A 13,260-nucleotide genomic window follows, 5' to 3' on the forward strand; every position below is an offset into this window, starting at 1 on the left:
TATAAAATCATGAGGGGCATGAATAGGATAAATAGACAAAGTCTTTTCCCTGGTGTGGGGGAGTTCAGAACTAGAGGGCATAGATTTAAGGTGAGAAGGAAAAGATATGGAAGAGGCCTAAGGGGCAACATTTTCACACCAAAGGTGGTATATGTATGAATGAGCTGCCAGAGGAAGTGGTGGAGGCTGGTACAATTGCAGCATTTAAAAGGCATCTGGATGGGTATATGAATAGGAAGGGTTTGGAGGGATATGGGCTGGATGCTGGCAGGGGGGACTAGATTGGTTTGGGATATCTGGTCGGCATGGATGAGTTGGACCGAAGGGTCTGTTTCTATGCTGTATATCTCTATGACTCTATGACAGATTCCTGGGCTGTAACAAGAGCCTGTACGCCCTTTCATGTGATCAATGGTACAAGGACAATGCAATTTTTAGTGGCAGGCTCAGTATATTCACAAATGGGGAGTAAGGTTGGATCTACTGGCTCCTCTGTGAAGGCAATACAGAAGCAATAGGTTCAGAAAGTGTTTGGAATGTGGGCCAGGAGGAGCTCATTGGATATGAGATCCCTGATTGGGGTTGTTAACCTGGGCCAATCACTGAGACCTGGCTGACAGATATAAACAGGAGATTCAGAGAGTCTCCTCATTCGAGGGACTGACTCTGAGCTGGATGGTCAGAGCCTATGTCCTGTTCACATGTAAACAAACAGTAATTTAGTGACAGGATGCCAGCCTCTCTGCAGTTATTTCGGGAAGATAAGAACTGACAGAGCCTGGGGAAATATGGAAACAGATTGCCTTGTAGCAGAATCTTTTGAGGGTCTGCAGACAGCATTTGTGTTCTTTCTGATCCAAAAATGAAATTGGAAAAATACAGTTATCTAATATCTCAGTCATTTACAATGGTCCCTTTAAGAGCTGTTACTTCAGCTGCTATATCCTTGGCAATAATCTTGAGAATGTCCGACTCACATTAAAAAGCCTTTTATGATTATCCTTGGGAATGGCACTCATCTCCTTTTGTGGAGGGTATTTTTTCGTGTCAGATATGGCATGTGACTGCACCAGCAAAAGCAAAATAGGTCCTTTGCACTTTTTCCACTTTTCCAGGACTAAAGTTCAGGCTCGAGCTCTATATCCCTCCTGTTATCAACACAGCCTGTGATTTCCATGTTACCTGTTATGCATCCCAACTGTTATTCTGCATCTGTTCTAAACCTCATTATGTATTTGTTCTATACCCCACCTGTCATACACATCACCTTTTTATATACATCGCCCATCACATATTCTCAATGTTATATATTATACATCTGCCCATTCTACAATAAATTTAATTTTTTCAAGCAGCCTTTATGGCTTTAAATTGAAGTATCTAAAATTCAATTCTTACTGTTATTACTTTTGTTTATTCTTTGTTGGGATGTGGCCTCACTGGCTAAGCTAGCATTTACTGCGTATCCTGTGTTGTCCTTGAAAAGGTGGTGGTGAGCTGCCTTCTTGAACCGCTGCAGTCTCTGTGTTATAGGTAGACCCACAATGCTGTTAGGGAAGGAACTGTAGGATTTTGACCCAATGATACTGATGGAACAATGATACAATTCCAAGTCAGGATGGTGAGTGGCTCGGTGGGGATCTTGTAGGTGTACCATGTATCTGCTGCTTTTGTTCTTCTGTCTAAGGAGCTCCTGCCTAAAGAGCCTTGGAGATTTTCTGCAGGTGTGTCTTGTAGATGGTATACACTGCTGATGCTGAGCATCAGTGATAAAGGGAGAGAATGCTTGTGGATATGATGCCAATCAATCAGGTTGCTTTGTCCTGACTGATGTCAAGCTTCTTGAGTGTTGGAGCTGCCCTTATCCCGACAAGTGGGAACCGTTCCATCACACTCATAACTTCTGCCTTGTAGATGGTGGACAGGCTTTGGAGAATCAGGAAGTAAGTTATTCGCTGCAGCATACCTTGCCTCTGACCTGCTCTTGGAGCCACTGTGTTTATGTGGCTGATATAGTTCAGTTACTTATCAGTGATGACCCTCAGGATTATGTGGAGGTGCCGGTATTGAACTGGGGTGGACAAGATCAGAAGTCACGTGACACTAATTTATAGTCCAACAGGTTTATTTAAAATCACAGGCTCTCAGAACACAGCTCCTTTGTCAGGTGAAGTGTTGACCATGTGGAATGCAGTGATGTTAATACCATTGAATGTCAAGGGGTGATATTTAAATTCTTCCTGGTGGACATGGTTGCTGCCTGGCACTTTTGTAGCACAAAGGTCAATTGCTGTTTGTCAACCTGAAGCTGAATATTGTTCGGGTGTTGCTACTTTGGCCATAGACTGCTTCAGTATTTGGGAGGTTGTGAATAATGCTCAATCATCAGCAAACATCTCCACCTGAAGATGGAGACAAAGTAATTGACAACACAACTGAGGATGGTTTCACCTATGACAACCTTGTAGAATGCCTGTAGATATGATTGACTGCTAACAACCACAATCATCTTCTTTTGTAATTCAAGCCAGTAGAGAGTCTTCCTTCTATTTTGTATTGACTCTATGTTTGTTCAGGCTTCTTGATGCCACGTTTGGCCTTGATGTCAAGGGCAGTCACTTTCACATTATCACTTGAAGTTAGCTCTTTTGTCCATGTTTGAACCATGGCTATAATGAGTGATATTGACAGAACCCAAACTGAGTGTCAGTGAGAAGGTTATTGCAAAGCAAGTGTGACTTGATAGCACTATTGGTGGCCCCACTTTACTAATGATCACATTCCCATGTTATCTGTTATTGCACACTGTTCTTTACCTCTGCATCCAGTTTTAGAAATTCAGAACGCTTGCCCTGAGTTTGGATTGCCTCAGCGATCGCCTAAAGTAAAAGTTAAAAGTGAGTATTATAACAAAACACAAGAAAATAAATAAAAGTGAATCTATTAAAAAACAAACAATCTGGGAGTAATTTTTACCTTTTTCCATTCTGCTGCTAACTGACAGAGCATTGCCTATGCAGTGAAAACGAAGATCATGTTGATTTTATATCGTCAAGGCTATCCATAGAGCCAGCTTATCCCCTAACAGTGAATGGGAAAGTTACCTCATTCTGGCTTCATGTTCAATGTTTGAAGCTGAGCAAATAATTTTTAAAACATGAAAGGGAAAGCAGGATATTGCATTTGGTACATTCAGTGTAATCCTGAACCTTTAATGTTTTGATATTAATACTTTAATTAAAAAAATGAATAGTTTCAAATGACAACATTGTCAGTACTACCAGGGAGGACCAGATGAAAGGAAATTAAGCTTTAAAAAAGTGGACCTCTTTCTTTCCTGTGATCTCGAGGAGGTCAGTAATAATTACACCTTCAAAAAAAAATCAGAGCGGAAATTACATGTCAAGTTCCCTGCAGTCTTTATGTTATTGTATTGTCATTAAAACGACATTGTAAGGTACAACATTGTGCAACTGAAGAATACAGAGAAGATGTGTCCCTTTTTTGAGTTGGCTCAGACTTAGTTCACATTTAAAACTATATTCTGAGAGGGAAAAGCTCCACTTCACAGAAATTAAAACAGCCATGGACAACTAGAGAGAGAAGGGGCAGCGTAAAACTAGAATGGTTTACAAAAATGCATAAAAACTGAATAGATCTTGCTGTATAAGAAAGATACAAAGACTAACAAAGGGTTACAAAGCAGAGCTATTAAAAGGGATGATAAAAGCAAACATGTCAGGAATATCAAAATCAAGAAGTAATCTTATAGTTACATAAAGGGAAAGAGTGGTCAGGAGCAATGTTGACCCACTAAAGACTGAAAGTCAGGATATTGTCAGTAACTATGGAAAAGTAGCAGACATGTTGAATGATTTCTTTGCCTCAATATTTACAGTAAAAAAGTAGGATATCTTGCAAAGTCCTCAGGAAATTAATAATGGATTGGGAATGGGAACTGAATAAAATTAACAAAGTAAAATGTCGGTCGAGAGAAGCTAATGGAATTAAAGAGTAACAAATTTCCAGGACCTGATTGTTTCCATCTGAAGTTGCTAATAGAAGTAGAGGAGCACATCATACATGCATGAAGTATAAACTTTCAGAATTCCTTAGATACAGGAGTCATGCTTTTGGATTAGAAAAATTGCACATGTCAGTCGCTTTTTAAGAAGGGCGAAAGAAAAAAACCAAGGAATTACAAACCAGTTAACCTAACATGTGTGTTGGAATCTATTGTCAAGGGTAGCGTAACTGAACACCTTGAAAGTTTTTCAGTTAATCAGGGAGAGTCAGCATGGATTCATGACAGGCCTGACAAACCTCACTGAATATTTTGAAGAGGTGACTAAGGTAGTGGATAGGGAAATGTGGTTGATATGGATTTCCTAAAAGGAATTTTATGAAGTCACACATAAGAGACTGTTAACTAAGGCAGAAGCCCATGGAATCAAGATCACGTTACTGGCATGTCTGGGAAATGGCAGGTGACAGAAAGTAGTGATAATGGACAATTACTTAAATTGGCAGGATGTGTCCAGTGGCATTCCACCAGAACCTGGGTGAGGGCTTCAGTCATTCACATTATTTATTAACGATTTGGGTAATAGCAAGTAAGTGATTTACCTAACTTTGCAGATGACACAAAGTTAGACGAGGTTGTAGTCAGTGTAGACGATAGCATAAAATTCCAAAGGGATATTGCTAAACTGTGACAGATGGGGTTCAATATAAGCAACTAGGAGGTAAGCCATCTTGGACTAAAAAAAGGCACGTCAGGGTACTTTTTAGATGGCAAGAAATTAAATATAGTTGATGCCAAAGAGAATGGGAGTTCAGGTGCACATATATTTGAAGTGCTATGGACAGTTGCAGAAATAGGGGAACAAGTGAAACAGAACTTTACTTAAACAAATATTTTTAATAAGTCCTCCGTTTTGATTACACCCCTTCCTGCTACCATCTTTTGCTCTCAACCGAGCTAATTTATTTTCTGCTGTTGATATCTACCATTAACACCTATTCTTCAGCAATATCATTCCTCTATTACCATTAGCATTCCCTTTGCCTGTTGCTGTTGGCACACTCACCATCAGTTCCACTTGCACCCTCTCCATCTTTGTAAATATTAAAAAGACCATCATTATCCTGCCCATTCAATTCTGAAGAAGAGTATTTACAATACTCTGAATTGATAGATTTTTGTTTGGGAAGAGGGTCTAGGGATATGGAACAAAGATAGGGTAAATAATATGAGTCAGCCTCATGTAATTAAAAGGCAGAATTTTCTCAAGGGGCTTAATGACCTACTCACACTCATACAATTTAAGGTTATAACTTAATTTTACAATATTTGATGCTGTTTTTTAATTAAATTTCTCAGTATAATTTGACATATGATTCATCTATCAAATCACCAAGGTTTAGAGCCCAGAATATATAGTTAGAGCTGCTCACAGTAAAACATTCCTTCATCTGCTGTTTCTACAGCAAAGTCAATTGACCAAGACAAGTTCCTAGGCTTGGGAGTGTATAGGATGGTGACCAAAAGGAGAGCAAACCTTGACAGGTCGCTGTCCACAGTACTTCATAGATCGAGAAGGGGCAAGAGGTGTCTCCTTTGACCTATAGAAAACTGGAAATAAAATATCTTTGCTTTCATTTGTCAGTAATCTTCAATTGTCCCTTTAAGGGCACCAGGTTAGGGATGCTCAGCACCTAGGTGAAGCATATACCTTCCTAATTTTTTTACCCAATCAACAATTGGGTTTAAGTTGCCTGTTAAAGACACCAACTGTCTCTTCCATGTGGAATCTCCTGTTTTTTAGGGCACTTCCTGAAACTGGTCTTCTCATCCTTAATTTTATTCTCAAACAGTAGCACAATATTATTCTGTCCTGGAGCTTCCATTGGACATTCATCAAATTCATTACATTCTCAGAGAGTTCCAATAAATTTGTGAGCTATAATCTGCTCCTTGTGAAAATATTGTGTTGGAGTATTACAGTTCACTCAGGAAGTTGATTGGTTGTGAAAATATGTATGCTGTAGCCTGGAGTAATGGAGAGTGACGTGAGAGGCTATTCTTTCTTTCCATCACACGGTTGATCAGGAATCACTCTGCCCTTATTGGCTGCATCAGTGTGGATAAGACTAATTCACTACACAACCTATTTGCTGATATTATGATGCAATCTCCTTGTCCCTGAACTGGAATTAAAGCTGTAGCTTCTGGCTTGGAGGCAAGGACAAAAAACAGTGAACCACGTGGTATAGGTTTTGCTAAATCCATATGAATTGACAACTTTACAGTGGGCTTTGGGATTTCTTCTGAGAAGAGTTTTAACTCCTATTCCCTCCACCACATCCTCCCTTTGGAAACAACAGCAATTTGCTACTTTTCAATGGTTTCTATTTCAATTTGTCACAAACTAAACCTTCCACAATTCCTACTTAGACTCAGAGTCTTAGAGATGTACAGCATGGAAACAGTGCCTTCGGTCCAACCCGTCCATGCCAACCAGATATCACAACCCAGTCTAGTCCCATCTGCCATCACCCGGCCAATATCCCTCCAAATCCTTCCTATTCATTTACCCATCCAAAAGCCTCTTAAATGTTGCACTTGTACCAGCCGCCACCACTTCCTCTGGCAGCTCATTCCATACATGTACCACCCTCTGCGTGAAAAAGCTGCTCCTTAGGTCTCTTTTATATCTTTCCCCTCTCACCCTAAACCTATGCCCTCTAGTTCTGGACTCCCCGATCCCAGGGAAAAGACTTTGTTTATTTACCCTATCCATGCCCCTCATAATTTTGTAAACCTCTGGAAGGTCACCCCTCAGCCTCTGACACCCCAGGGAAAACAGCCCAGACTATTCGGCCTCTCCATATAGCTCAAATCCTCCAACCCTGGCAACATCCTTGTCAATCTTTTCTGAACCCTTTCAAGTTTCACAACATCTCTCTGATAGGAAGGAGACCAGAATTGCATGCAGTATTCCAACAGTGGCCTAACCAATGCCCTGTACAGCTGCAACATGACCTCCCAACTCCTGTACTCAATACTCTGACCAATAAAAGAAAGCATACCAAATGCCTTCTTCACTATCTATCTACCTGCGACTCCACTTTCAAGGAGCTATGAACCTGCACTTCAAAGTCTCTTTGTTCAGCAACACTCCCTAGGACCTTACCATTAAGTATATAAGTCCTGCTAAGATTTGTTTTCCCAAAATGCAGCACCTCGCATTTATCTGAATTAAACTCCATCTGCCACTTCTCAGCCCATTGGCCCATCTGATCAAGATCCTGTTGTAATCTGAGGTAACCTTCTTCGCTGTCCACTACAACTCCAACTTTGGTGTCATCTGTAAAATTAACTGTACCTCTTATGCTCGCATCCAAATCATATATGTAAATGACAAAAAGTAGAGGACCCAGCACCGATCCTTGTGGCACTCCACTGGTCACAGGCCTCCAGTCTGAAAAACAACCCTCCACCACGTCCCTCTGTCTTCTACCTTTGAGCCAGTTCTGTATCCAAATGGAGAAAGTGAGGTCTGCAGATGCTGGAGATCAGAGCTGAAAATGTGTTGCTGGAAAAGCGCAGCAGGTCAGGCAGCATCCAGGGAACAGGAGAATCGACGTTTCGGGCATAAGCCCTTCTTCAGGACCGAAACGTCGATTCTCCTGTTCCCTGGATGCTGCCTGACCTGCTGCGCTTTTCCAGCAACACATTTTCAGCTCGGTATCCAAATGGCTAGTTCTCCCTGTATTCGTGAGATCTAACCTTGCTAACCAGTCTCCCATGGAGAACCTTGTTGAACGCTTTACTGAAGTCCGAATAGGTCACATATACCGCTCTGCCCTCATCAATCCTCTTTGTTACTTCTTCAAAAAACTCAAATCAGGTTTGTGAGACATGATTTCCCACGCACAAAGCGATGTTGACTATCCCTAATCAGTCCTTGCCTTTCTAAATACATGCCCATCCTGTCCCTCAGGATTCCTTCCAACAACTTGCCCACCAACCACATGCTCACTGGTCTATAGTTCCCTGGCTTGTCCTTACCACCCTTCTTAAACAGTGGCACCACGTTAGCCAATCTCCAGTCTTCCGGCACCTCATCTCATCTGTGACTATCAATGATGTAAATGTCTCAGCAAGAGTCCCAGCAATCACTTCTCTAGCTTCCCTCAGAGTTCTCAAGTACACCTGATCAGGTCCTGCTCTTGCCCCAACGTCCTATCATACACTTCCATCTTTGAATTTATTTTGTCTCTTTTTTTTTAGTAGGAAGAAATTAATAGAAATTTTGCTCACCTCTACAGATGCTGGAATATCAGCAGATACAACATCTGTACATGTGCTATACAACACTGCAACATCTGCCATTAGTTCAGGGGTCCATTCTGGAAAATTAATTTTATGAATGATTTAGGTGATTTCTAAGTTATTTAAGAAAAGGTATCATCATCATCACCATATCACTTTACTTTTACACGCTTAATACCACGAGACCATGAGGGGACAAGATTAGGTCCAGTACAAATCCCCTTTTCCAAATCTAAAGTGAAGCAGCCACTTTAACAGCCACATCATAACAGGTATGGCTAACAAATAAAAATCTGTGTTACTAATTGGGCACAGTGGTCACAATTTGGAACATGTCTGCCTACCAAGTTCCGGTGTAGTTATTTTAATTAACCTTTTTGGAGATCATATGACACACCTCCAGGGGGAGGTGGGATTTGAACCCAGACTTTCTGGCCTAGAGGTAGTGACACTGGGCTCATTCTATGCTGAGCAGGGGGCCCAAAGGCATTGTGCTGATAGCATGTGGTGCAGCCAGCCTTTTATTCTTAAAGTCAGTCTTTCCTTCTTAAAAGGAAGCTAAACTAAATGTTACAGTCTATGTTTGAATATTGTTACTGCAGTTGTATAGAAGCAAACAGAGCAGAGAGGGGAATCAAGGACTCTGGTTGTAAAAACGTCGAAACAGTGACAGTTCAGTTGAGGGCCATGCAGAGATCTTTCATGGAAGCTAGCAGACATTGGCCAATTCCCATTATCTGGTCCCAACTTTCAGGCAGGCAATGCCAAAAGATGTATGATAACTTCACACAGTGAACCCATCTTCATACGACATCTCTTTTTCACTACATGCTGCCGTATTCACCAAGCTCCATTGCTCACCAGGACTCAAGCCTTACATCCAGATAATGTAACTGAACGGGCCTTAGGCAGTTATAGAGATGGGATCAATACATGGTGTATCATTGGGTATGAGTAGACAGCAGCCAACTGAGGGGGAAAGATTCGTTCATGTGCAGTTCATCAGAAAGTGAGGTTGCAGACCAGTTTGCCACGGAGAAATTGGATGAGGAGTGGCAATGCCTTGTGCATTGGTAAGCTTGCCAAACAGCCTCCTGACACTGTCCAGCAGTATGAGACAGAACAGTTCCAATGTGACAAAAGGCATGATGCAGAGCTTTCTCTCTCCACAGCCTCTGCCCATAGTCAAATCCAGAATCACAGTGACCGCAGCCCCATATCTGTTGCAGCCTCTGTGTGGATAAGTCACCTGCTCCCTTGTCTGCCCTGAAAGGATGGGGCAACACACTGCAGCAAATGCAGGAACTCACCACAATACCTTCAATATCAATCCAGGGTACTTTCAGAGACTCTCCCATGATGGAAGCTGTTCAAAATCATATTGCCTGCTAGCTAAATGCATGGCCCTTTAAGCAGTGATGACGCAGTCCAATGCTACATTCACTGCACATTCCAAACCAACATGTCCGGTAGCAATTCAACCACAAGGATTAATTGCTTCCTACACACGCAGCAGGTGCTTGTCTGAGAGGCCTTTGTAAGGCCGTGCAGCCTGCTAGCTCAATATGTGTACCCAAGAACATGTAAGGATTGCATCGCGTAGCTATGGAAACCACATTTATGCCCCTGATCTCAAAACTGACAATTAAGTTCCTCTTCAAGATTCCAGACAGCATTGGGTAATACACCATCTTGTAACTCCAGGCTAATTACTATCTAAATTGCACATAAAATTATTTTATACACTTAATAACATATTTAAACAACACCTAACAATTACAGAACCATGAGATTGCATGTCAGATTTAGAAGAATGTTTTGTGACCTCGACTCAATTAAATGCAAAAGTGATATTTTCAAACACTTCAGACATACTTGCTTTTCCATTCGACAAAAGTGATACCAGAACTGCATTCCACGTTCCAGAGCTACAAGATTTTGACAGTGATATGCACCAAGCCTAAAAGAAATAAATAAAATAAAACAAAGAGTTGATACCACAGCTAGATGCACTGTATGCACTTAGGAAGGATGACAGCACAGAAATAAAAAAATTATATTTCAACCATTCTTAAATTATGTAGTCATTTTCTTTCTTAATTGTACATAGTTCAGCATCAGACAAGGTGCACTTTCAAAATATCATATCTTGTTAAAAATAGGAGAGGTTGGTGCTGCATTATAGATTAAAGAAACAATCACAGCATGAGGAGAGATTATATTCCAGAAGTGCCATCGAATTAAGTCACATGGGTTCTGCTGACGAACAAAGAAAGAGCAATCAGATTGCTGAGTGAGTAATACATTTCCCCCCAAAGTGTCAGAAGAAAGAACAGCAAAGATATTTTCAAATTTCTGAGAAATGCAGAAACAATATAGCTAGGAATTTCAACTACCTAAGTGCAACTGATAGAAAGCAAAGAGCAGTGGATGTTGGAAATCTGAAACTGCTGGAGAAACTCACCAGGTCTGGCAACATTGGGGGACAGCAAGCAGAGTTAACATTTCGAGTCGGGTGACCCTTCTTCAAAACTGGGTTAAGTTCAGTGCAGAAGGCTGGAGGGCATGGATTTCTTCAAATACATTCAGGAAAGCTTTGAGTCCAGCAAAAGCGGTTTTGGTTTGGCTTTTGGGAATGACACTCAGTCGATGAAATGTGTATGAGTGGAAGTGGTCATAATTCAGTTAGATTTAATGCCATTATGAAAAAGGATCAGAGTAATCCAAGAACAAAGTTTAAATTGGAGAAAAGCCAATGTTTTGAACTGAAATATGACATGGCACTTATGGACAAGAAACAGCTGTTGATGATAAGTCAATGTCAGAGGGTTGGAAGGCATTCAAGAAAAAGCTAAAGATGTTTCAGAACAAATATTGGAAAAATTGGGTGTGCCTCACTTGAAACCCTCTTGAAAGAGCATACTGAGAAAAACAAGACAAATGGAAGTTCAATTAAGGTACAGAAGTAGCACAGTTAAGTGGAAATCCTAGACATGTATGAAATGCACAGAGGAAATTATAAAGGAAATTAAGAAAACAAAGGGAGGGCATGAGAAAATATTATCAAATAAAATCAAGGAAAACCTAACATGTTTCATAATAAATAGAAAAGATAACTAGCAAAAAGGATATCTAAGAGTAGTTTTATTTTTATACGCTAATGGGATGCAGGGGTTGCTGGGCAGGCTAGCATTTATTGCCCATCACTGCCCAGAGACTATATTGTGTGTTTGGAGTCAATTGCAAATTAGACCAGATAGAAACAGTCGATTTGCTTCCCAAAAGGTTATTAGAGAACTAGATGAGTTTTAAGACAATTTGCAATAGTGATATGGTTGCCATTTTTGAATTGTTATTGAATCGAAATTTTAACATCAGCCATGGTGCACCTGGAATGTCTGTCCCCAGAATGTTTGCCTGGGGTTGTAGATTACCAGCATAGTTACAAAAAGGTTACTCTGTGATCCAAGGTACCAGAAAGCTCGCAATGTTTCTACATCACTGGCTTCTATGTCAAGCAGCCGTAATGAAAATGGGTCACCCACCTCAAAATACTCTGGCAATTGCCGATCTATATTGAAGTAAAATTTCAGTGCTTGGTTTGCAGGTTGAATCTGATAAGTCTTCATCTTCTCCATTAATTTTTTTATCCTTGACTCCGCAGTGAGCATATACTGGAAATGATTCAAATACAGTTAAATATGCGGTAATAAGTGATATCAAGAGCAACAAGAGCTAGTTTGTGTAAGAGGATGATAACAATCACTTGAGAAACAACATGCACAGAACCCAGACCTTCTGACTCAGAGGTTGGGACACCACACTATTACAAGAGCTCATACTATCAAAACATAGCTGATATACGATTCCATCGCCAGCACTATAAGCACTGTTTCTAAAGCGTGATTTTTCTATAATGCGGAGTTGCACAAGAACACAACCATCATGTTATAGGCAAACACTCTGTAAAGATAGGTCAAACAAATAAAATCCTTTATACACTAATTAATAAAGATGTATTACTGTCACTCCATTGTCGTTGTGCTATACTGGACAAAGAGGAGAAATGGTTAACGAAATGGACCTTGTTCTTTGTCATCAAGCAATTCCAGTGTGCCTATGCTCTTCAAATGCCTGAACAAAGATTGGCAGAATATTGCAAAAAGTCACTTTTAGTTCCAGTAAGCTTAAAAAAGATGCTGTTTGATAGTAACTCATAACACATTCACATCAAACTGCCTTGTTCTTTATCCTTAATTCATGCTAATCCATAATCTGGGACAATGAACAAACCTCTGTACTCACCTCCCAATCCAGATGCAGAACTCTGCCAAGAGGGTAATTTTGCCGAGAAACATACCAATCCATGCAATTCACAATGGAGGAATCCCAATAGCAAGTTACAGTCATAGATATGTACAGCAAAGAAACAGAGCCTTCGATCCAACTCGTCCATGCCGACCAGATAACCTAACCTAATCTAATATCATTTTACAGCACTTGGCCCATATCCCTCAAAACCCTTCCTTTTCATATACCCATCCAGATGTCTTTTAAATGCTGTAATTGTACCAGCCTCCACCACTTCCCTTGGCAGCTCATTGCACATAGGTACCATTCTTTGTGTGAAGAAGTTGCCCCTTAGGTCCCTTTTATATCTTTCACCTCTCACCCTAAACCGATGCCCTCAAGTTCTGAACTCCCTCATCTCAGGGAAAGACTTTGTTTATTTATCCTATCCATTCCCCTCATGATCTTACAAACCTCTGTGAGGTCACCCCTCAGCCTCCAATACTCCAGCCTCTCCCTATAGCTCAAATCCTCCAACCCTGGCAACATTCTTGTCAATTGTTTCTGAACCCTTTCAAGTTTCACAACATCTTTCCAATAGGAAGGAGACCAGAATTGCATGCAATATTCCA

The 13,260-nt window shown here is 40.7% G+C and overlaps 1 protein-coding gene across 3 annotated transcripts in view; it reads right to left on the minus strand.

Moving 5' to 3' along the window:
• Positions 1-13,260, minus strand: part of LOC122558251 (uncharacterized) — a 183,007-nt gene that overhangs the window by 24,091 nt on the left and 145,656 nt on the right. For all 3 annotated transcript variants that reach the window (XM_087995736.1, XM_043706624.2, XM_087995734.1), the window contains 4 exons: positions 11,884-12,012; positions 10,214-10,298; positions 8,327-8,415; positions 2,817-2,879 (listed from right to left, as the gene is read on the minus strand). In XM_087995736.1, the coding sequence (XP_087851862.1) occupies positions 2,817-2,879; positions 8,327-8,415; positions 10,214-10,298; positions 11,884-12,012 (366 nt within the window). The remainder of the gene's footprint in view (positions 1-2,816; positions 2,880-8,326; positions 8,416-10,213; positions 10,299-11,883; positions 12,013-13,260) is intronic.

Source organism: Chiloscyllium plagiosum, unplaced genomic scaffold, assembly GCF_037043375.1.
Source record: "Chiloscyllium plagiosum isolate Xiang-an unplaced genomic scaffold, Cpla_swu_hap1 HiC_scaffold_17, whole genome shotgun sequence".
NCBI classification, from domain to species: domain Eukaryota; kingdom Metazoa; phylum Chordata; class Chondrichthyes; order Orectolobiformes; family Hemiscylliidae; genus Chiloscyllium; species Chiloscyllium plagiosum.